The following is a 26091-nucleotide window of genomic DNA, read 5'->3' on the forward strand; positions in this document are numbered from 1 at the left end:
CAGAGTGCACACAGAGAAAAACAAAAGGCACACAATAGTGTAGAGTCTTTTTGTCAGGCGGAGATAATTCTTATTTCAATACATCACACTCACAAGAATCCATAAGATTTTAGGCATATCTTGGTTTCTTTATATCATAAAGTTGTCCCATTCCACAGAAAATGGAGGAGGCGGAGGGCCACTTCGTCTGGAGATTCAAACTCCTATCACTCCAGTTTTCATACAACGAGAGAAAGAAGGCAAATAGTGCAGCAAGCCCTTACAAATGGCAAGTATTTATTTTTAAAAAAATGCACTCACATGTTAACAAATATAAAAAGGCATATCACAACGTTATTCCTGATTTCCCCAATAAACACCTCACTGGCTCGCTAAGATGACCTTCAGCAGGTATAGTCAGAGTCCCGGGCACTCACGGCTTTCCTTCCAGGTGGTGAAGAGAGGAATCTCAGGAACCGTCAGGATATCCAGTACAATCCCGCTTAACGCGTTTCGGTTATTACCTTTCTCAAAATACACCTACATGCACTTTATGACACCCCATTATTGAAATAATACTTGTGAACAACTTCCGGATGGTATCTGACATACAAATATCATTATGTGAAGAGAAACCATCTTGTATGATATATACTAACAAAAAGATGTCCGAGGAACTTGAAATCTATCTGACCAGCATAAAAATGAACATGCCAGCAGCTGAAAAGCATGTTCTTCAAGTTGGAACGCATTGTGAGCCGCACGGAAATGAATATGCCGCTAAACCGGAAGCTGATGGGAGATGCAGTGAGTTGGAACGCATCTTGAACCGCATATCGGCAACCGGAAGTAAACGGAGGACGCTGTACCATGTGACCGGAAGAGACAGCCGCTAATGTGTGGCGGCTCGTTTAAACATTGCATCTTAATTTTAAACAGCTGGAACTTATTAAAGTACTTAGGGGGGTATATATAGGAGAAGCTTTTAGTACACCACAATCCGCTTTTGAGAAAGGTAATAACCGAAACGCGTTAAGCGGGATTGTACTGGATATCCTGACGGTTCCTGAGATTCCTCTCTTCACCACCTGGAAGGAAAGCCGTGAGTGCCCGGGACTCTGACTATACCTGCTGAAGGTCATCTTAGCGAGCCAGTGAGGTGTTTATTGGGGAAATCAGGAATAACGTTGTGATATGCCTTTTTATATTTGTTAACATGTGAGTGCATTTTTAAAAAAATAAATACTTGCCATTTGTAAGGGCTTGCTGCACTATTTGCCTTCTTTCTCTCGTTGTATGAAAACTGGAGTGATAGGAGTTTGAATCTCCAGACGAAGTGGCCCTCCGCCTCCTCCATTTTCTGTGGAATGGGACAACTTTATGATATAAAGAAACCAAGATATGCCTAAAATCTTATGGATTCTTGTGAGTGTGATGTATTGAAATAAGAATTATCTCCGCCTGACAAAAAGACTCTACACTATTGTGTGCCTTTTGTTTTTCTCTGTGTGCACTCTGATTGGTATTTGCCATCAGAGACACATATTATATAGGTTGCGTCCTTTTGGAAGATTTATGCATGTAAAAGTGACGTGTTAAATCCGGAGAGCGCTAAAGTGGAATATATTATCTGTGTAAAATCGTGTAGTTTGCAAGTCCTTTCAAAAACTTGCTAATGTCCATCAATGTCCCCATCACTGTCTGCAAACTTGGCAAACTGAACGCGCCCTGATCTGTGTACAACAGCTGACAACGGCTCCCGGGGTACCACAGCTTGTGATGCCCGCTCCGCATTCCACATCCGAATGACAAGCATGCATTCTTGGTCCGTTGCCCTTTCCCCCAATTCCGCTAGCCGATCTGCTAGGGTATCCGGGCCGCCCCCCCTGGGACGCTGGAATCCTGGCCCTGCTAGGGATTGCTGGGAAACATTGCTGCTGTGAGAGAGGGCGGGGCTTGTGGGTCTCACCGGTTCCTTACGAAGGTCCACTGTTGGGCCGTCCTCTGCGATGCTGATCACTATAGCAATGTGTAGAATTCTGAGCGATAGACTAGGGGCGGTATTCAATTCTTTTCACCCCCTTCCACACCCGTTCTGTTTCTGCTGATGGGCTTGGTATAATCATTTCAGCTCGCTACCCCTGCGGTAGCGAGGGCACCCTATCCGTTGTGCAGCTAAACCTGATTACTATGGGCGCGATATGTGCTTTAACGGGGATCACTTTAGAAAGAAGATTGGGCGTGATATATCATTTGAATACCGCCCTAGGACTGATCAGATGGGGAAGACGTCGGTGTAGTTTGTCAGCTAAACAAATGTTGCGACAACTGTAACTAACATTCCCTATTAATAAAGTACAACTAATACAGCTTGGAAATTGTGAGTGCAGAGCTTCAGTGATCTGTCTCTCTCTATAAATAAATAAATAAATATATACAGTATATGCAATATATACATGTGTGTACATTGGGCAGGACAAGGATTGATAACTAGGTAGATTAACATATGAGGTATTTCAGTGATAATAATGGGGCAGATGTATAAAGCCTGGAGAAGTGATAAATCAGTGATAAAGGAGTGATCAGTGGAAAGTGATAATGCACCAGCCAATCAGCTCCTAGCTGTCAATTTACATATTGGAGCTGATTGGCTGGTGCGTTATCGCCTTGCACTTATCACTGCTTTATCACTTCTCCAGGCTTAATACATCTGCCCCTATATTGCTTGTTCCCGGCTGACTGGCAGAACATAATATAGTAATTCTGAGGTTCATAGATAATTCTGTGCTGTCCCCCACTGTCCTGTTATAATATTGTATTATAAAGTATAGCACCCATTATCTTAGCCTTATATAGTTCTGACATTGGTGTATATAAAATAAATGTACAAATGTTTAAAATTATGGATTTTATTCCTAGTAATGTAATAAGGAAATTCCGCTACTTTATATTGTATATGTTCAGTCCAGCTACATGTATTTTATTTGTATTTGTTGTATAGCGTTACTATGGTGATGGGTCACACTGGGAATGGACGCATCACTTGGCGCGACTGACGCCGGGCGTGATGACGTAATCCTAGACACGCAGATGGATGACCGGGCCTGCCCAGCATCATCCACACTCACATTTTGGTTGCATAAAGATAAGTAAAATGTGTGTTGTCTGTTTTGTAACCTGATGAAAATGCTGATTAAAGTGCATTACAACATTGTAACAGATTGCTGCCATGGAAAGTTTGGTTCTTGGGATCTGGAGTGCCACACATGTCTATCTATATGTCTCTCCCCAGTGAAGGCAACCAGCTAAGTATACTAAGGCTATTTTGCCGGTTTATGTTTTTGTATATTGGATGGATTGATTTGCAACCTTTTCATCAACAGGGCACCCCCTGCAATTATATTTACCTTGACTTTCATCCTGTGATTATTTCACCCACTGTACGCCACTTGTGTAGGTGCTTTGGATGTTGTTTTCATTGAATGGAATTTGAACTGCTATCTTAATATTGGGATACTGAACATTGGCGTATTGTGCCACTTAGTGTGTGTGTTTTTTTGCGAAATGTCTGAAACTAATTTGGAAGATGTGACCAGTGGCTACACACATCCTGTGTATTGCAGTGAAGATGTGCATAGTGACTCTGAGAGCAGACCTTATAGATCAACTTAAGCCTCCACCTTTGGAAGAGATCTATAAAGACCTTCTTAGAATTAAGAAAAAAAGAGGTTGACTACTGTATTTGTATCATGGCCTCACATTGAGTGGCTACTTTAGATACAAGAAGATCCCTCGGGGATTACGTGTGAAAAACTTCCCCACCATTGGGAGGCGTGACCCGCTTTTTTGCAAGAAGTGGGTCACGATACTGAACAAATGTTCATTTGATCTCACACTGCTCATTATTGAACAGACTACTAAGGAAACACTATCCTTAAGGAAACTATAGATGTGTGACTGGCACTTTTCGTGTTTTGGTTTTGGTTCTAATTCCACTTTCGTGTTTTTGGTTTTGGCTTGGTTTTGCCAAAACCACCCTTTCGTGTTCTGGTTTTGGTTTTGGATCTGGATGATTTTGAAAAAAAAACATAAAAACAGCTAAAATCACAGAATTTGGGGGTAATTTTGCTCCTACGGTATTATTAAACTCAATAACAATCATTTCCACTCATTTCCAGTCTATTCTGAACACAAAGGTTGCACCGAGGTTGCTGGATGACTAAGCTAAGCGACACAAGTGGACAACACAAACACCTGGCCTGTCTAGGAGTGACACTGCAGTGTCAGACAGGAGGGCAGATATATTAAAAAAAAAGGCCCCAAACAGCACATCATGCAAAGAAGAAAAAGAATTGCAATGAGGTAGTTGTATGACTAAGCCAAGCGACACAAACAATTGGCCCGTCTAGGCGTGGCACTGCAGTGGCAGACAGGAGGGCAGATATCAAAAAAAGGCCCCTAAGAGCACATGATGCAAAGAAGAAAAAAAGGTGCACCGAGGTTGCTGTAGGCCTAAGCTAAGCGACACAACCACCTGGCCCATCTAGTTGTGTCACGCAGTGGCTGAATGTCGAGAGTGGGCCGCAATTGTTCGGTCCACTGACAGCATCTCCAGCACGCTCCAGTCACTTTAAAAAAAAAATCTGCAATTGGTGGACTTATACAGCAGTACATCAGGACTAATACAGCAGTACCCCTGGACTCATACGGCAGTGTCACACAGGATGGCACTTTTCAAAAACTAGGCCCCAAAGAGCACCTCATGCAAAGATGTGGAAGAGGTGCAATGAGGTAGCTGTATGACTAAGCCAAGTGACACAAACAATTCCAACTGGAATTATACGTCCAAATCACTGGAATTAATTGGCAAGATCACTGTAATTAATAATTATAAATCACTGTAATTAATTGGCAAGATCACTGTAATTAATAATTATAAATCACTGAAATTAATTGGCAAAATCACTGTAATTAATTATACGTCCAAATCACTGGAATTAAATGGCAAGATCACTGGAATTAATAATTATAAATCACTGGAATTAATTGGCAAGATCACTGTAATTAATAATTATAAATCACTGAAATTAATTGGCAAATTCACTATAATTATATGTCCAAATCACTGGAATTAAATGGCAAAATCTCGCTATCGCCTGCCTAGTGAAGTGGAATCTAGATGGGATTTGTTACCGGGGACACAATACCTCCATCAATTGTCTAAATCCCACTGCACTAATGGCGGATACCGGGCGCACGTTTAACACCAACATAAGTGTCAAGGCCTCAGTTATGAGGGCTTCCATTGTCACGTGAAGCTGAACCACAAGTCATGAACATAGGCCAGGGCCTCAGCCGTTCCTTGCTACTCCGTGTCGTAAATGGCATATTGGCAAGTTTACGTTTCTCCTCAGACCATTTAAATTTCTTTTTTGGGGTCTTTTTACGGAACTTTGGCTTTTTGGATTTTACATGCCCTCTACTATCACATTGGGCATCGGCCTTGGCAGACGACGTTGATGGCATTTCATCGTCTATGTCATGGCTAGTGGCAGCAGCTTCAGCACTAGGAGGAAGTGGTTCTTCTTGATCTTTCCCTATTTTATCCTCAAAATTTTTGTTCTCCATTATTTTTTGGGAGTTATATGAGACAAGATGCGGCACAGGAATTACTGGAATGACTGATGGACAGGACACTACCACTGGTCTGATGCAGCACAACACAACAACCCTGTAAGGGACTTGTGGTTGTTGTTATTATTATTATTATACGGCAGCAGTGGACATATAGCAGCAGCGTATATCGTCACTGGAATGACTGATGAGACAGGACACTACCACTGGTCTGATGCAGTACAACACAACAATACTGTAAGGGACTTGTGGTTGTTGTTGTTATTATTGTACGGCAGCAGTGGACATATAGCAGCAGCGTATACCACTGTGATTGCCTCGTCACTGGAATGACTGATGAGACAGGACACTACCACTGGTCTGATGCAGCACAACACAACAATACTTTATACAGCTACACTGGATATATAGCAGCAGAGAACACCAACACTGTGACTGGCTGGACTGATGCAGCACAATACACTGACTACACTGGACTGGACAGCACAACACAGCACCAATTTATACAGCTACACTGGCAGGAGAGGACACCAACACTGTGACTGGCTGGACTGATGCAGCACAATACACTGACTACACTGGACTGGACAGCACCACTTTATACAGCTACACTGGCAGGAGAGGACACCAACACTGTAACTGGCTGGACTGATGCAGCACAATACACTGACTACACTTGACTGGACTGAGCAGCACAACACAGCACAAGACTTGCCACCCCAATTTCCCGCCCCCACATAGACACTGGAGGACGGAGACAGGTCCTCTCAATACACTCTCCGAGACTGGAGTGAAAATGTCCGCGACGCGCGGCTCCTTCTATGGAATCCAAATCCCGCGAGAATCCGACAGCGGGATGATGACGTTTAGCCTCGTTCGGGATTCCGAGTCAGGCGGGAAAACCCGAGACGGGCTCGGAACCAAACTCGGAAGGCAAAGTCCGGTAGGGTTCGGTTCTCTGAGAACCGAACCCGCTCATCTCTAATTGATAGATAGATAGATAGATAGATAGATAGATAGATAGATAGATAAATAGATAGAGACTCCAGTGATCCGGCACTCCTATGGTAGCTAAGAGTTACTTGCCAGGGTGCACTCCTAGGGAAAAGCTTAGATAGATAGATAGATAGATAGATAGATAGCCAGTATGCCTGCTTTCATCTACATCTCATTATATCATTACATTTGATGCAGCTATTTTACAACTCTCCTTATTTACTTGTTTTCTGTTTAATAATGCCACCCAAAGGGCGAGATATAATGAAGTCCGAGTTTGAACATCGTGTTGGATGCCGGCTGAACTTGGACACTTTTTTCAAAGGGACAATCATTTACAAGGCAAAAACATGCCATGTAACTGATTGCCCCTTTAAAAAAAAGTGTGGGGTAGTCCAGAATCCTGCACGTCCCCTAAATTCGAACTTCATTACATCCCGCCCAGTGGGCCTAATTCAGAGTTGATCGCAGCAGCAAATTTGTTAGCAGTTGGGCAAAACCATGTGCATTGCAGGTGGGGCAGATGTAACATGTGCAGAGAGAGTTAGATTTGGGTGGGGTGTGTTCAATCTGAAATCTAAATTGCAGTGTAAAAATAAAGCAGCCAGTATTTACCCTGCACAGAAACACTATAACCAGGGCCGGTTCCGGGGCTTCTGGCGCCCCGGGCGGCATTAGGGGGCGTGGCTTCATACAGGGGACGTGGTCAGTTACGCCCTCTGTACTGTTGTAGGATGTGTGGTGCGCGATGACGTCATCGCGCACCGCACAGCAAAGGCCCTCTCCACGAAGGTAAACTAGACGCTAAGCGTCTAGTTCCCTTCGTGGAGAGGACGTTTGCTGTGACGTCAAAGTGCACCGCACATCATTACAGTGAAGGTCCTCTCCAGGAAGGGAAATTAGACGCGTAGCGTCTAGTTTCCCTTCACAGCGGGCAGCCCACGAAGGGAAACTAGACGCGTAGCGTCTAGTTTCCCTTCACAACGGACAGCGGGCCGCGGCAGCGGGGGGCACCACAGCAGCAGCGGATCTTGCCATGGTGCGGCGCCCTCCGGAAGGCGGCGACCCGGGGCAAAAGTCCTGCTTGCCCGTGGCAAGATCCGCTACTTGACTATAACCCACCCAAATCTAACTCTCTCTGCAAATGTTATATATCTGCCACACCTGCAGTGCACATGGGGGGTCATTCAGACCTGTTCGCTCACTCTGGGTTTTTTGCGCTGCTTCGAGCAGATAGTCGCCGCCCATAAGGGAGTTTATTTTCTCTTTGCAAGTGTGCGATCGCATGTGCAGCCGGCCGGTACAAAAAGAGTTTTGTGCAGTTTCTAAATAGCTCTGAACTTACTAAGCCGCTGCGATCACTTCAGCTTGTCCACGGCCAGAATTGACATCAGACACCCGCCCTGCAAACGCTTGGACACGCCTGCGTTTTTCCAAACACTCCCAGAAAACGGTCAGTTGACACCCAAAACACCCTCTTCCTGTCAATCTCCTTGCGATCGGCTGTGTGAACGGATTCTTGGTAAAATCCATCGCAGGGCAATGATCCGCCTTGTACTTGTACGACACGCCTGCTCATTGCGGTGCATACGCATGTGCAGTTCTGACCTGATCGCAGCGCAGCGAAAAAACCTAGCGTGCGATCAGGTCTGAATGACCCCCAATGTGTTTATTGCAAGCTTGAAATTCAGAGGAAACTGTCTCAAACTCATCAGTGTTACCAGTATTATCCTGGCCCAAGGTGGGGAAGGGAAGGGAGAGGTATTGGAATTAATACTCAAAGCATAAATATTCTGTAAAAATAAATAAAAAAATCTACAATCTGTTGACACCTAAGGAGACCACTTCCCAAAGCAAAGTTGCATATTTGTTTTTAAATTTCATTGTAGGTTTTAATTAACAAACAATTAATTGTCTTCTGTGTGGTTTTTAATTTTTTTGTTACCAGTAGGATTTAGGTTTATTCATTGGACGGTGTAATGGTTAGCAATGCATTACTGCCTCACAGCACTGAGGTCATGGGTGTGCATTACTGCCTCACAGCACTGAGGTCATGGGTGTGCAATACTGCCTCACAGCACTGAGGTCATGGGTTTGATTCCCGGTATCCAGTCTCTAGGTCGACCACTATTAGTTTACAGTAACTAGGTCGACAAGGATTCTAGGCCGACAGGGTCTTTAGGTTGACGTGTTCTAGGTCGACAGGTCAAAAGTCGACATGAGTTTTTCTTAAAAAAAATATTTTTTGAACTTTTTATACTTAACTATTCATGTGGACAACGATTGGGAATAGTAACCTGTACCGAACGCAGCTAATTGGGGTTCCCAGCCACTGTACGGAGAAAACTACACCAAAACCCCCCATAAAAAACTCATGTTGACCTTTTGACCTGTTGAGCTAGAACATGTCGACCTAGAATCCCTGTCGACTTAGTTACTGTAGACCAATAGTGGTCGACCTAGACACTGTCAACCTTCCATACCACACCCTTGATTCCCACCATGGCCCTAACTGTGTGGAGTTTGTATATTCTCCTCGTACTTGCATAGGATTTCTCTGGGTACTCCAGTTTCCACCCACACTCCACAAATATACTGGTGAATTGCCAACAAGTAGCCCTAGTGTGTAAGTGACAAGTGTGTGCATGTACATGTGTTTAGGGCAGACTAGATGGGCCAAAGTTGTTCTTATCTGCCGACAAATTCTATGTCTGTAGAAAAAAAATGGGAATGATAATGTGTCAAATATAAATGGATTAAAAAGGTGTGTGTACTTTATGGGGTAGGGGATACGAAAATATGGCATGTGTGGCGTAGTCTATAAACGCATTTCTAAAATAAAATCAATTACCGCTACTGTATTTAACTTAAACCATGAGCCAGGTCACTTTAAATTTGTTTTAAAAAGATCAAGAGTCAGCTTGGGGGGGCAAACATTTATCTTACCTCCGAAGTTACGCCACTGGGGATTGACTAGGCCCTGCATCTGAATACATGATAGAACAATGTTTTGTCTAGCCCTGGATGCTTTATAGCAGGCATGTCCAAACTGCGGCCCTCCAGATGTTGTGAAACTACATATCCCAGCATGCCCTGACACAGTTCTGCTGTCAGAAAATGCTAAAGCTGTGTCAGGGCATGCTGGGATGTGTAGTTTCTCAACAGCTGGAGGGCCGCAGTTTGGACAAGCCTGCTTTATAGTAATATTTGGGAATGCACATGTAGTAATGATCCTATGGGCTCTAGTTAGTAAAAATACTTAAAGTAAATACAAAAATATTGTCACTTTTCTCCGTTTCACACTACCGATATTGCCTTATTTATTTCAGTATTCATACTCCATCCAACTCTGTAATTTTACAATTGCATAGCCTTGTACTTTTATGCTTATACCCTATTTGATGTACTTAGGGGGTAATCTGAGTTGATCGCAGCAGGAACTTTTTTAGCAGTTGGGCAAAACCATGTGCACTGCAGGGGAGGCAGATATAACATGTGCAGAGAGAGTTAGATTTGGGTGGGGTGTGTTCAATCTGCAATCTAAATTGCAGTGTAAAAATAAAGCAGCCAGTATTTACCCTGCACAGAAACAAAATAACCCACCCAAATCTAACTCTCTCTGCACATGTTATATCTGCCTCCCCTGCAGTGCACATGGTTTTGCCCAACTGCTAACAAAGTTCCTGCTGCGATCAACTCAGAATTACCCCCTAAGGGTAATACACCCAATCGGGCATAGCCCAAATCTCTCTGTGTGTGTATGGTCCTTGGCCCTTAACACTCTCGCATTGTTGCATCTTCTTTTGGTTTTGTAGCTCTTCAGCCCTGTGATAAGAGGTTCTTCTTGATGTTGGATTGTGGCATGTGCACTGGAGAGATCATCTGCCAATGTGGATTTAATCTGAGTTCAGTTATTCCTTGAGCTTCAGTCATAGGGGGTCATTCCGAGTTGTTCGCTTGTTATTTTTTTTTCCGCTATGGAGCGATTAGTCGCAAACTGCGCATGCGCAATGTACGCAGCGCGTCTGCGCCAAGTAAATTAGCACAAAAGTTTGGTCTTTTACTCACGGCGTAACAAAGTTTTTTCATCGTTCTGCTGATCGTAGTGTGATTGACAGGAAGTGGGTGTTTCTGGGCGGAAACTGACCGTTTTCTGGGAGTGTGCGGAAAAACGCAGGCGTTTCAGGGAAAAACGCGGGAGTGTCTGGAGAAACGGGGGAGTGGCTGGCCGAACGCTGGGCGTGTGTGTGACGTCAAACCAGGAACGAAACGGCCTGAGCTGATCGCAATCTGTGAGTAGGTCTGGAGCTACTCAGAAACTGCTAAGAAATTTCTATTTGCAATTCTGCTAACCTTTCGTTCGCACTTCTGCTATGCTAAGATACACTCCCAGAGGGCGGCGGCTTAGCGTGTGCAATGCTGCTAAAATCTGCTAGCGAGCGAACAACTCGGAATCACCCCCATAGTTTGTGCTAGAAATGTTACTTTAGAGAGACACGTTTTCATCCAGTAAAGGTAAGAGGGTATGGTGCAGATGTACTATGCTTGGAGAGTGATAAAGTGGAGAAAAGTATCAACCATCCAGCTCCTAACTCATTTTTCAAACAGCCTGTAACATGGTAGTTAGGACTCAGGAGCTGATAAGATGATATTTAGGGCCCAATTCAGACCTGATTGCTGTGCTGCAAATTACACTGTCCTGCGATCAGATAGTCCCCACCCAGGGGGAGTGAAAATTTGCCCCGTGCAAGTGTCGATTGCATGTGTACGCTGTGCGAGAACTCCCCTCAGTCAGCGGAGAGCTGCAGAACTGTTCACATCACACTCACCATCGAATGTTTTCCCATTCTGTGCAGTGTGTGCGTAGCTCAATACTTACTCCTCCAGTGCGATAGAAACAGGCTGATCGGGGCCGGAGCTGACGTCACACACCCGTCCTGAAAACGCTTGTGAACGCCTGCGTTTTTCCAGACACTCCCAGAAAACGGGCAGTTACCACCAACAAACGTCTTCCTCCTGTCAATCACCTTGCGAACAGCCGTGCGATCAAAATTTTCGCACCATCCTGTCGCTGTTTGGCCATGCGCATGCACATTGCGGTGCATGCGCAGTAGTCTGATAATCGCCCGCTGTGCAAAAATGCACAGCAGCGATCGGGTCTGAATCGGGCACTTTATCTCTCTCCACTTTATTAGTATACACATGTAGCCACGCTCACCATAGATGTGCACGTGCCCCATTCGCAATTAATGGGGTGGCTAAATACGCAGCTCGGCACGGCTGAGTGCGGGCATTCCTAGCCGCACCGAGAGTGCTTGTTTGCTGCAGCTGATTGCGCATGCGCTGCTAATGCATTGCACGGCCTGCGATTTTTGCAATTCTTCAGGCGTGTCATGGTCATTTTCGGGGAGTGCATCTGATAGCCGCCGTGATTCCTGCGATTGAAAACATGGCATCCGCTGCGACTGCATTCTCAATATTCTGAGTAGCCCGGGGTATACCACAACTGTCGGTGGTGCTCGATCTCTGCGTATGCATCTCAGTTTCTGTGATGCATGCGCAATTTTGCAAATGCATTATGGGCTTTTTTTCCCTATCTGGGCGGCTCTACTACACATGCGATTTTAAGCAGAAGCAGAATTGAGAAAGTTGCTATTTCTGTCTCAATTGCGATCCAACCTGAATAACCCCCTTAGTGCTTAGTTAGTGGTATTGTACAAATAATATAATTAGCGTCATACATGCAACCACTGCAGCTATTTGTCTGATGCCCTTTTACAGGACCCGATTGTAGTGGTTGCCGGTTTAATGGTTAATTACCGTATATACTTGAGTATGAGCTGACTTTTTCAGCACCTTTTTTGTGCTGAAAAAGCCACTTTGGCTCATACTCGAGTGAGTATTTAGGAGGGACACGGAGGGCACAGCGCACAGCTCTCCTGTGTCCCTCCTGCGTCTCCGGCGGCAGCGGCGTGTGTGTGTTAAAGTAAGTGCACGAACCGGCACTTCCTTTAACACACACACACGCCGCTGCCGCCGGAGACACAGGAGAGCCGCGCGCTGTGCCCTCCGTGTCCCTCCTTCAGAAAACAGCGCGGGAGCGACGGGACAGCGCGGGAGCGATGGAGGGTAAGTAACAAACTGGCACTGTGGGGCATATCTGGCACATTTGGCACTGTGGGGCATATCTGGCACATCTGGCACTGTGGGGCATATCTGGCACATCTGGCACTGTGGGGCATATCTGGCACTGTGGGGCATATCTGGCACTGTGGGGCATATCTGGCAGCATGAGGGCATATCTGGCACTGTGGGGCATATCTGGCACATCTGGCACTGTGGGGCATATCTGGCAGCATGAGGGCATATCTGGCACTGTGGGGCATATCTGGCAGCATGAGGGCATATCTGGCACATCTGGCACTGTGGGGCATATCTGGCAGCATGAGGGCATATCTGGCACTGTGGGGCATATCTGGCACATCTGGCACAGTGGGGCATAGCTGGAAGCATGAGGGCATATCTGGCACTGTGGGGCATATCTGGCACATCTGGCATTGTGGGGCATATCTGGCAGCATGAGGGCATATCTGGCACTGTGGGGCATATCTGGCACTGTGGGGCATATCTGGCACATCTGGCACTGTGGGGCATATCTGGCACATCTGGCACTGTGGGGCATATCTGGCAGCATGAGGGCATATCTGGCACATTTGACATTGTGGGGCATATCTGGCACTGTGGGGCATATCTGGCAGCATGAGGGCATATCTGGTACTGTGGGGGCATATCTGGCAGTATGAGGGCACATCTGGCACTGTGTGGCATATCTGGCAGCATGAGGGCATATCTGGCACATCAGGCACTGTGGGGCATATCTGGCACATCTGGCATTGTGGAGCATATCTGGCAGCATGAGGGCATATCTGGCACTGTGGGGCATATCTGGCACATCTGGCACTGTGGGGCATATCTGGCACTGTGGGGCATATCTGGCAGCATGAGGGCATATCTGGCACATTTGACATTGTGGGGCATATCTGGCACTGTGGGGCATATCTGGCAGCATGAGGGCATATCTGGTACTGTGGGGGCATATCTGGCAGTATGAGGGCACATCTGGCACTGTGGGGCATATCTGGCAGCATGAGGGCATATCTGGCACATCAGGCACTGTGGGGCATATCTGGCAGCATGAGGGCATATCTGGCACTGTGGGGGCATATCTGGCAGTATGAGGGCATATCTGGCACTATGAGGGCTGTGCATGGCTAGAGCTGCATTTCCCACCCTAGGCTTATACTCGAGTCAATAAGTTTTCCCAGGTTTTTGTGGTAAAATTAGGTGCCTCGGCTTATATTCGGGTCGACTTATACTCGAGTATATACGGTACTTAGCAGTCTTGTGCTCTTAAAATATATAGATAGTGGCAATATTCTCCGCAGAACATATTATCTGTTGCCTATTTACATATAGATTGTAAGCTTGCGAGCAGGGCCTTCCTACCTCTATGTCTGTCTATTTTTACCCAGTTTGTTCTATTACTGTTGTTCTAATTGTAAAGCACAATGGAATATGCCGCGCTATATGAGAAACTGTTAATAAATAAAATGAGCTAGATCTCAGTGTATTTATAGTGATGTATTTTATTGATGTTATTATAGTTGGTACGTATAATCACTTGATATTGTTAGAACGGCATTCTCATTTGTTGTGACTCGCCAATACACAGTTCTAAGCTCAGTAAGCATCCTGCATTAACTTGAGACGGTGTGCGTCGGCATGCGTAGATGTCTGAGATCCCCATTCAGTGTGTCATCTGCGGCCAGTGCATACATCACTAATCACTCAGCATTATATCAGAGACAGCAGGCACTGGCATATGAGAAGATGTTGTTACGTACTGTCTATCTCAAGGCAACGCATGGTGGCTGATGTTATTGATGTTCCGGGACGGGGTATAGCCTGTCTGCTGGTGTGGGTCAGTAAGGTAACTGCTGCCTGGTGGTATGAGTAGGGGTCCGGTCTGAGTCTCTTGGTGGGACTATGGAATTGATGTAATGCATTGAATCATGGCACCCATGCCATGATCCCATGCATGACATCAATTCCATAGTCTTTGTTGTTACCAGCTGTCACCCTGTGATGATCCTGGAAGCATTGAAGAACATACAAATAATAAGTGTCGCACTTATTATTAGAATGTACATCAAGGTTTCCAGTCTTTCCTAGACCATAAGGATCATCGTAACAACTTACTGACACCACCCGCTCCCCATTATACTGATCCCCCCATAGGACACCTACTGTGGCAGCAGTTACCTTATAGATGTTACACGTGACAGATGTTCCTCCACACCAGCATTAATGGCTATACCCCGGCCGAAGCCCATTCCTAACACAGGAATAGGAACACCATGGGCGGCAGGACACAATACCAGCCATAATCTGGCAGCGGGGGATCTATCCTGTAAATAGAAAAGAAGCCTGGTAAATTAAAATGAATTCATTATTTTTGGACGGGATGCCGGCAGTCACAATACCGACGCCAGCATCCCGATGTTTGAAATCTTGAAATCCAGACAGGGGAGAGGGAAGTATGTTATCCCCTCTTCCCTGACCCTAACCCCCCTTCCCAGCAGCCTAATCTTAACCCCCCCCCCCTTAGTACCTAACCCTATTCTTCCCCCGGTGGTGTCTAACCTCCCCTCCCCACAGCGTAACCCATGGGTGTGACGCCCCCTGCTGCATTACCATGTTAGTGCTATCGCTGCTTCCATCTAAGTAGCACCAGTAGCTGCTCCAACCAAACATCAATCAGGACCGGTGATCCTGTGGTGTGTATAGTGTTCTATAGTGTGTTGCTGTGTTGTGTACAGTGTTGTTGTAGTATATTGTTCCTGTGGTGTGTATAGTGTTCTATAGTGTGTTGCTGTGTTGTGTACAGTGTTGCTGTAGTATATTGTTCCTGTGGTGTGTATAGTGTTCTATAGTGTGTTGCTGTGTTGTGTGCAGTGTTGTTGTAGTATATTGTTCCTGTGGTGTGTATAGTGTTCTATAGTGTGTTGCTGTGTTATGTACAGTGTTGATGTAGTATATTGTTCCTGTGGTGTGTATAGTGTTCTATAGTGTGTTGCTGTGTTGTGTACAGTGTTGTTGTAGTATATTGTTCCTGTGGTGTGTATAGTGTTCTATAGTGTGTTGCTGTGTTGTGTACAGTGTTGCTATAGTATATTGTTCCTGTGGTGTGTATAGTGTTCTATAGTGTGTTGCTGTGTTGTGTACAGTGTTGTTGTAGTATATTGTTCCTGTGGTGTGTATCGTGTTCTATAGTGTGTTGCTGTGTTGTGTACAGTGTTGCTGTAGTATATTGTTCCTGTGGGGTGTATAGTGTTCTATAGTGTGTTGCTGTGTTGTGTACAGTGTTGCTGTAGTATATTGTTCCCGTGGTGTGTATAGTGTTCTATAGTGTGTTGCTGTGTTGTGTACAGTGTTGTTGTAGTATATTGTTCCTGTGGGGTGTATAGTGTTCTATAGTGTGTTGCTGTGTTGTGTACAGTGTTGCTGTAGTATATTGTTCCTGTGGTGTGTATAGTGTTCTATAGTGTGTTGCTGTGTTGTGTACAGTGTTGTTGTAGTATATTGTTCCTGTGGTGTGTATCATGTTCTATAGTGTGTTGCTGTGTTGTGTACAGTGTTGCTGTAGTATATTGTTCCTGTGGTGTGTATAGTGTTCTATAGTGTGTTGCTGTGTTGTGTACAGTGGCCCTCATTCCGAGTTGTTCGCTCGGTATTTTTCATCGCATCGCAATGAAAATCCGCTTAGTACGCATGCGCAATGTTCGCACTGCGACTGCGCCAAGTAACTTTGCTATGAAGATAGTTTTTTTACTCACGGCTTTTTCATCGCTCCGGCGATCGTAATGTGATTGACAGGAAATGGGTGTTACTGGGCGGAAACACAGCGTTTCAGGGGCGTGTGGCTGAAAACGCTACCGTTTCCGGAAAAAACGCAGGAGTGGCCGGAGAAACGGTGGGAGTGCCTGGGCGAACGCTGGGTGTGTTTGTGACGTCAAACCAGGAACGACAAGCACTGAAATGATCGCACAGGCAGAGTAAGTCTGGAGCTACTCTGAAACTGCTAAGTAGTTAGTAATCGCAATATTGCGAATACATCGGTCGCAATTTTAAGAAGCTAAGATTCACTCCCAGTAGGCGGCGGCTTAGCGTGTGTAACTCTGCTAAAATCGCCTTGCGAGCGATCAACTCGGAATGAGGGCCAGTGTTGCTGTAGTATATTGTTCCTGTGGTGTATATCGTGTTCTATAGTGTGTTGCTGTGTTGTGTACAGTGTTGTTGTAGTATATTGTTCCTGTGGTGTGTATAGTGTTCTATAGTGTGTTGCTGTGTTGTGTGCAGTGTTGCTGTAGTATATTGTTCCTGTGGTGTATATCGTGTTCTATAGTGTGTTGCTGTGTTGTGTACAGTGTTGTTGTAATATATTGTTCCTGTGGTGTGTATAGTGTTCTATAGTGTGTTGCTGTGTTGTGTACAGTGTTGCTATAGTATATTGTTCCTGTGGTGTGTATCGTGTTCTATAGTGTGTTGCTGTGTTGTGTACAGTGTTGATGTAATATATTGTTCCTGTGGTGTGTATAGTGTTCTATAGTGTGTTGCTGTGTTATGTACAGTGTTGATGTAGTATATTGTTCCTGTGGTGTGTATAGTGTTCTATAGTGTGTTGCTGTGTTGTGTACAGTGTTGCTGTATTATATTGTTCCTGTGGTGTGTATAGTGTTCTATAGTGTGTTGCTGTGTTGTGTACAGTGTTGCTGTAGTATATTGTTCCTGTGGTGTGTATAGTGTTCTATAGTGTGTTGCTGTGTTGTGTACAGTGTTGCTGTAGTATATTGTTCCTGTGGTGTATATCGTGTTCTATAGTGTGTTGCTGTGTTGTGTACAGTGTTGTTGTAATATATTGTTCCTGTGGTGTGTATAGTGTTCTATAGTGTGTTGCTGTGTTGTGTACAGTGTTGCTATAGTATATTGTTCCTGTGGTGTGTATCGTGTTCTATAGTGTGTTGCTGTGTTGTGTACAGTGTTGATGTAATATATTGTTCCTGTGGTGTGTATAGTGTTCTATAGTGTGTTGCTGTGTTGTGTACAGTGTTGCTATAGTATATTGTTCCTGTGGTGTGTATCGTGTTCTATAGTGTGTTGCTGTGTTGTGTACAGTGTTGCTGTAGTATATTGTTCCTGTGGTGTGTATAGTGTTCTATAGTGTGTTGCTGTGTTGTGTACAGTGTTGCTGTAGTATATTGTTCCTGTGGTGTGTATAGTGTTCTATAGTGTGTTGCTGTGTTGTGTACAGTGTTGCTGTAGTATATTGTTCCTGTGGTGTGTATAGTGTTCTATAGTGTGTTGCTGTGTTGTGTACAGTGTTGCTGTAGTATATTGTTCCTGTGGTGTGTATCGTGTTCTATAGTGTGTTGTGTGCAGTGCTGCTGTAGTATATTGTTCCTGTGGTGTGTATAGTGTTCTATAGTGTGTTGCTGTGTTGTGTACAGTGTTGATGTAATATATTGTTCCTGTGGTGTGTATAGTGTTCTATAGCGTGTTGTGTGCAGTGTTGCTGTAGTATATTGTTCCTGTGGTGTGTATAGTGTTCTATAGTGTGTTGCTGTGTTGTGTACAGTGTTGCTGTAGTATATTGTTCCTGTGGTGTGTATAGTGTTCTATAGTGTGTTGCTGTGTTGTGTGCAGTGTTGCTGTAGTATATTGTTCCTGTGGTGTGTATCGTGTTCTATAGTGTATTGCTGTGTTGTGTACAGTGTTGCTGTAGTATATTGTTCCTGTGGTGTGTATAGTGTTCTATAGTGTGTTGCTGTGTTGTCTACAGTGTTGCTGTAGTATATTGTTCCTGTGGTGTGTATCGTGTTCTATAGTGTATTGCTGTGTTGTGTACAGTGTTGCTGTAGTATATTGTTCCTGTGGTGTGTATAGTGTTCTATAGTGTGTTGCTGTGTTGTGTACAGTGTTGCTGTAGTATATTGTTCCTGTGGTGTGTATAGTGTTCTATAGTGTGTTGCTGTGTTGTGTACAGTGTTGTGGTAGTATATTGTTCCTGTGGTGTGTATAGTGTTCTATAGTGTGTTGCTGTGTTGTGTACAGTGTTGCTGTAGTATATTGTTCCTGTGGTGTGTATAGTGTTCTATAGTGTGTTGCTGTGTTGTGTACAGTGTTGATGTAATATATTGTTCCTGTGGTGTGTATAGTGTTCTATAGTGTGTTGTGTGCAGTGTTGCTGTAGTATATTGTTCCTGTGGTGTGTATAGTGTTCTATAGTGTGTTGCTGTGTTGTGTACAGTGTTGCTGTAGTATATTGTTCCTGTGGTGTGTATAGTGTTCTATAGTGTGTTGCTGTGTTGTGTACAGTGTTGTTGTAGTATATTGTTCCTGTGGTGTGTATCATGTTCTATAGTGTGTTGCTGTGTTGTGTACAGTGTTGCTGTAGTATATTGTTCCTGTGGTGTGTATAGTGTTCTATAGTGTGTTGCTGTGTTGTGTACAGTGTTGCTGTAGTATATTGTTCCTGTGGTGTGTATAGTGTTCTATAGTGTGTTGCTGTGTTGTGTACAGTGTTGCTGTAGTATATTGTTCCTGTGGTGTGTATAGTGTTCTATAGTGTGTTGCTGTGTTGTGTACAGTGTTGTTGTAGTATATTGTTCCTGTGGTGTGTATCGTGTTCTATAGTGTGTTGCTGTGTTGTGTACAGTGTTGTTGTAGTATATTGTTCCTGTGGTGTGTATCGTGTTCTATAGTGTGTTGCTGTGTTGTGTACAGTGTTGCTGTAGTATATTGTTCCTGTGGTGTGTATAGTGTTCTATAGTGTGTTGCTGTGTTGTGTACAGTGTTGCTGTAGTATATTGTTCCTGTGGTGTGTATAGTGTTCTATAGTGTGTTGCTGTGTTGTGTACAGTGTTGCTGTAGTATATTGTTCCTGTGGTGTGTATAGTGTTCTATAGTGTGTTGCTGTGTTGTGTGCAGTGTTGATGTAATATATTGTTCCTGTGGTGTGTATAGTGTTCTATAGTGTGTTGCTGTGTTGTGTACAGTGTTGCTATAGTATATTGTTCCTGTGGTGTGTAAAGTGTTCTATAGTGTGTTGCTGTGTTGTGTACAGTGTTGCTATAGTATATTGTTCCTGTGGTGTGTAAAGTGTTCTATAGTGTGTTGCTGTGTTGTGTACAGTGTTGCTGTAGTATATTGTTCCTGTGGTGTGTATAGAGTTCTATAGTGTGTTGCTGTGTTGTGTGCAGTGTTGTGGTAGTATATTGTTCCTGTGGTGTGTATAGTGTTCTATAGTGTGGTGCTGTGTTGTGTACAGTGTTGCTGTAGTATATTGTTCCTGTGGTGTGTATAGTGTTCTATAGTGTGTTGCTGTGTTGTGTGCAGTGCTGCTGTAGTATATTGTACCTGTGGTGTGTATAGTGTTCTATAGTGTGTTGCTGTGTTGTGTACAGTGTTGATGTAGTATATTGTTCCTGTGGTGTGTATAGTATTCTATAGTGTGTTGCTGTGTTGTGTACAGTGTTGCTGTAGTATATTGTTCCTGTGGTGTGTATAGTGTTCTATAGTGTGTTGCTGTGTTGTGTACAGTGTTGCTGTAGTATATTGTTCCTGTGGTGTGTATAGTGTTCTATAGTGTGTTGCTGTGTTGTGTACAGTGTTGCTGTAGTATATTGTTCCTGTGGTGTGTATCGTGTTCTATAGTGTGTTGCTGTGTTGTGTACAGTGTTGTTGTAGTATATTGTTCCTGTGGTGTGTATAGTGTTCTATAGTGTGTTGCTGTGTTGTGTACAGTGTTGCTGTAGTATATTGTTCCTGTGGTGTGTATAGTGTTCTATAGTGTGTTGCTGTGTTGTGTACAGTGTTGATGTAATATATTGTTCCTGTGGTGTGTATAGTGTTCTATAGCGTGTTGTGTGCAGTGTTGCTGTAGTATATTGTTCCTGTGGTGTGTATAGTGTTCTATAGTGTGTTGCTGTGTTGTGTACAGTGTTGATGTAATATATTGTTCCTGTGGTGTGTATAGTGTTCTATAGTGTGTTGTGTGCAGTGTTGCTGTAGTATATTGTTCCTGTGGTGTGTATAGTGTTCTATAGTGTGTTGCTGTGTTGTGTACAGTGTTGTTGTAGTATATTGTTCCTGTGGTGTGTATAGTGTTCTATAGTGTGTTGTGTGCAGTGTTGCTGTAGTATATTGTTCCTGTGGTGTGTATAGTGTTCTATAGTGTGTTGCTGTGTTGTGTACAGTGTTGCTGTAGTATATTGTTCCTGTGGTGTGTATAGTGTTCTATAGTGTGTTGCTGTGTTGTGTACAGTGTTGATGTAATATATTGTTCCTGTGGTGTGTATAGTGTTCTATAGCGTGTTGTGTGCAGTGTTGCTGTAGTATATTGTTCCTGTGGTGTGTATAGTGTTCTATAGTGTGTTGCTGTGTTGTGTACAGTGTTGATGTAATATATTGTTCCTGTGGTGTGTATAGTGTTCTATAGTGTGTTGTGTGCAGTGTTGCTGTAGTATATTGTTCCTGTGGTGTGTATAGTGTTCTATAGTGTGTTGCTGTGTTGTGTACAGTGTTGTTGTAGTATATTGTTCCTGTGGTGTGTATAGTGTTCTATAGTGTGTTGCTGTAGTATAGTGTTCCTGTGGTGTGTATCGTGTTCTATAGTGTGTTGCTGTGTTGTGTACAGTGTTGCTGTAGTATATTGTTCCTGTGGTGTGTATAGTGTTCTATAGTGTGTTGCTGTGTTGTGTACAGTGTTGCTGTAGTATATTGTTCCTGTGGTGTGTATAGTGACCTGCTACATGGCATCTTATATATCCCAGAAATCTTATGGCCCGGTACACTGATATCCCTGGGGGCCCCCCCAGATATATATATATGGCGGTGGTCAGGATCCCGAAGGTAAGCATACTGACCCTGGGATCCCGGCCGCAGAATACCGGGGGAGCGCAACAGAGCCCCTTGCAGGCACGCTACGCTTGTCATGCAACGGGCTCGGTGTCTTACTGCGCTCACCACAGGTTCTATTCCCACTCCCACTCTATAGGTGTCGTAGACACCCACGAGTGGGAGTAGTCCATGTTAGTTGACATGCTAACCGTTGGGCATTTGAACTCTCGGGATCCCAGTGTCGGCATGGTGGCCGCCGGGATCATGAGTGCCAGTCACATGACCGGATCCTTATATATATGTGTGTGTGTGATTGGGAGCTATGTGTGTTTCCGTTTTTACTGCAATGATAACTGTGGTGACAGCACAGAGCACTATTGCAGCGTACCTTGCTTCCAGACGGAGCCCAGCACTAACTTAAGCAAGCAGGCCCAGCTAGGAAGGAGAGATCACCTCCACACAGGGGCCACCAGGACACCATAGTGGTTCCACCGGAGGCACAACCGTACCAACGCCTACTGTCCCCAGTCTGTAACCAGCGGAGCAGGAGCCCGTCGGTATCTGCAGAAGATTCTCAGCACTGATGACACAGCCACAGCAGGACGGCAGTTCAGGAAGGAGCTCACAGATGCCAGCGGATGCTGTGTGTGTGACCATATCATACAGCCCCACCAAAAAGCTGGTGGACCATTATGCTATAGATAGCACCTATCCTTGTGTGTCAGTGCCTATTTCCCTATAGATTGTAAACTTGCGAGCAGGGCCTTCCTACCTCTATGTATGTTATCACCCAGTTTTGTTTTATCACTGTTGTTTCCATTAGTAAAGCGCAACAGAAATTGTTGCACTATATACAGTAAGAAACTGTTAATAAATAAATGTACAATCAGTATTCAGCAGATATGAAAGTCACTTACTGCTGCCTGAACAGGGCCATCACCGTTTTCCTGACCCTCTGCCAGAAAGATCTCTGTGGTACAGGGAAGAGAATACAATATGTGTTAGGAGGAGAAAAGCATCTATCCAACATCAATGGTGGCTGGTGTGGGGGAACCCAAACAGTAGGCCTAATTCAGACCTGATTGTAGCCGTGCAAAATTTTGCACGGTACGATCAGCCACCCTGACATGTGGGGGGACTCCCAGCACAGGGCTAGTCCGCTCCGCGTGTCTGGCCCTCCCCCTGCCGCGCAGGTACAAAAGCATTGCACGGCGACAATGCTTTAGTACCCGTCGCTCTCCGGGTCACATCGGCTGCATGTGACATCACGCAGCCGCCACAGCCCGCCCCACCACACGGTCCGTGCACTCCTGCACTGCCTGGACCGTGCCCCCAAAATGGCAGCCTAATGCCGCCTGCCCCCCCCGCCCAGCGAACGCCTCTGCCTGTCAATCAGTCAGAGACAATTGCTGGGCTGAGATGCTCATAGCATCTCTGGCTTGCACCAGGGCACTGCGGCACCTGTGCATGCTCAGTTCAGACCTGAACGCCTGCTGTGCAAAAACACACAGCAGTGTTCAGGTCTGAATTAGGCCCATTATTCTGTTATGCACATTTCTCTGAGCCAAGGAACCAGGATGGACCAATAGACAGTCTTAGACAGATACCAGGGGTAGTGTAACAAATAATCTAATAATCTATGTGCAATTGTAGTGATGACTAGTTATGTAACACAGACCCCACCGCAAAACATTGGGGCAGATGTATTAACCTGGAGAAGGCATAAGGAAGTGAAAAACCAGTGATAAGTGCAGGGTGATAAATTAACCAGCCAATCAGCTCCAATAAGCAAATTGACAGTTATGAGCTGACTGGCTGGTGCATTTATCACCTTGCACTTATCACTGGTTTATCACTTCCTTATGCCTTCTCCAGGTTAATACATCTGCCCCACTGTTATCTATGGTAGAACAGAGGGTACAATTTGATGTGCAGATATATAGTGACTTACCAGTCTCGTGGCTGCAATGGCTGCCCCTGCCTTTATTAGGCGGATTAGTTCTGTGGATAAAAAGCAAAATAACAGTCATTCTAGTGCCCTAACCTCTCCAGTTGCCAGTTTATGGGCAGCGTGGCTTGTAGAGTCTATCTATATGTTATACACTATGTGGGACGCAGTGTGTATCATATAGCAGCTGCTTATACATCTCTGTAACTGTTCTATACATGTTGGTGACAGCAGCGATCACAGTAACTCTTATACAGGCTTCTATAGCGCTGTACAAAGCACAGGCCACAGGCATTTTTAATTTGATAAAAAGGGAACAGGAACAAACACCCCCTATAGAAAATGCACTGCGCTACCACTTTATGGTCCAATCAGACATGAGGGGTGTGTCACATGTCATGTGACTCCACCCCTTCTGACAGGGATATAGGGCAAAATCAAGCCAAGATCTCAGTAACTTGATGTGACGCATTCACCAGCTGTTAGACTAGAGGGCAGGGGACATGTCTACACTACTAGCCTGTTGTTTCCTTTCATATGCACATTACAGCCACTACCACCAAGCATACAGGAAGCGGTAGGACATACACGTAGTATTTTACTAATAAAAACATACATAAAGCTAAAGCGTGCCATGTATTCAGCCACCAGTCCCATGAAACGATCAGTCCATTAATACACACTGCATGTTACATGGCGTAGGAAACATTAGCTCTTTAACAAATGGAACATTTGTAGTAAAATGACTGACTTTTTAATGTGTAGTACAAATGTTCCTGCATGGTGTCATGGCGGCGGCAGCAGCAGAGGGAGCAGGCCTGGCTAGCAGCATAAAACAACCCCTTGACAACAAGCAATTACAGTGCCAATTTTAAGTGTGGCATGGTGCTAGGGGGCATTACTCTGTGGGTCTTAATATGGTGCAAGGGGTATTACTGTGTGGGGCATAATAAGGTGCAATGAGCATTACTATGTGGGGCATAATAAGGTGCAATGGCACTACTGTGTGGGGCATAATAAGGTGCAAGGGGCATTACTGTGTGGAACATAATAAGGTGCAAGGGGCATTACTGTGTGGAACATAATAAGGTGCGATGGGCATTACTGTGTGGAACATAATAAGGTGCAAGGGGCATTACTGTGTGGGGCATAATAAGGTGCAAGGGGCATTACTGTGTGGAACATAATAAGGTGCAAGGGGCATTACTGTGTGGGGCATAATAAGGTGCAAGGGGCATTACTGTGTGGAACATAATAAGGTGCAAGGGGCATTACTGTGTGGGGCATAATAAGGTGCGATGGACATTATTGCGAGAAACATAATAAGGTGCAAGGGGCATTACTGTGTGGGGCATAATAAGCTGCAAGGGGCATTACCGTGTGGAACATAATAAGGTGCAAGGAGCATTAATGTGTGGAACATAATAAGGTGCAAGGAGCATTAATGTGTGGAACATAATAAGGTGCAATGGGCATTACTGTGTCAGGCATAATAAGTTGCAAGAGGCATTACTGTTTGGGCCATAATATAGTGTAAGGAGCATTACTGTGTGGAACAAAATAATTTGCAATAGGCATTACTGTGTGAGGCATAATAAGGTGAAAGGGGCATTACTGTGTGAGGCATAATAAGGTGCAAGGGGCATTACTGTGTGGAAAATAATAAGTTGCAAGGGGCGTTACTGTGTGGGGCATAATTTGGTGCTAGGGGCATTATTGTGGGGCATAATGCACCCCCTTCCCTTCCCAGCATTATATGTGTTGGTATCAGAAAAGCGATTAGTATAATTTACCAAAAAGTTGCCTCTTCAAGGCTTGCGCCAGCCTTGTGGGGTATTCCACCCAGTCCATCTTTCTATTGGGAGCAAACAAATAATAAAATTATACATATGAATATATCTGCTGGAGAACTATAGGTCAAAGCAAATGAACAATCTGTACTGCAAAAGACCATATGACATTCATGTCAGACAGTATGAATAATAAAACACCAAAAGACAATAAAAGATACAATAAGAATAGTATAGAAACATTAAAAGGCAGAATATAAATAATTATACTAATATGTTAGTTACTAAATCCTTTGTAATGGATGCCCACTGACAGTCAGTGAAGGCAACTTAGTATAAACCTTGTACTGAAATGCCATCAAATGTGCCAGCTCTAGCAAAGCCAGCTCCTAAATCAGAAGAGAAGCCAAAAACCAATAGCATAAGCTATGGGGGAGAGTTATCAGAGCTTGGAGAGAGATAAAGTACCAACCAATCAGCTCCTAACTGTCATTTTTCAAACACAGACTCTCTCCAAGCATAGATACATCTCACCCTAAATGTATTAAAGTAATGGGACAACTAGCTCATTCTAACTGGAGGCGTAATAAGATATATGTTTATATACATATTATATATATCAAAATATATATATTTTGCATGCCAGCGGCCACTAGATGGCGCCTGAGGGGGCAATTCACGCAAGCACAGCCGCCGGCGCTGACATTACTGTTATGTTGTTCCGGCTGGTAACTAGTTAATCATACTTTTGTTGTCCCAAAACCTACCTTACATTTGCTTTTTTTG

The 26091-nt window shown here is 44.4% G+C and overlaps 1 protein-coding gene across 3 annotated transcripts in view; it reads right to left on the reverse strand.

Moving 5' to 3' along the window:
* Positions 1 to 26091, reverse strand: part of LOC135050152 (uncharacterized) — a 194909-nt gene that overhangs the window by 12762 nt on the left and 156056 nt on the right. For 2 of the 3 annotated variants that reach the window (XM_063956352.1, XM_063956351.1), the window contains exons 8-10: positions 25309 to 25370; positions 23519 to 23568; positions 22485 to 22537 (exon numbers count right to left, since the gene is read on the reverse strand). In XM_063956352.1, the coding sequence (XP_063812422.1) occupies positions 22485 to 22537; positions 23519 to 23568; positions 25309 to 25370 (165 nt within the window). Of the gene's footprint in view, positions 1 to 14235; positions 15078 to 22484; positions 22538 to 23518; positions 23569 to 25308; positions 25371 to 26091 lie in introns of those variants that run through there. The other variant, XM_063956353.1, reaches the window with a different exon arrangement.

This window comes from Pseudophryne corroboree, chromosome 2 (assembly GCF_028390025.1).
Source record: "Pseudophryne corroboree isolate aPseCor3 chromosome 2, aPseCor3.hap2, whole genome shotgun sequence".
Classification (NCBI taxonomy): domain Eukaryota; kingdom Metazoa; phylum Chordata; class Amphibia; order Anura; family Myobatrachidae; genus Pseudophryne; species Pseudophryne corroboree.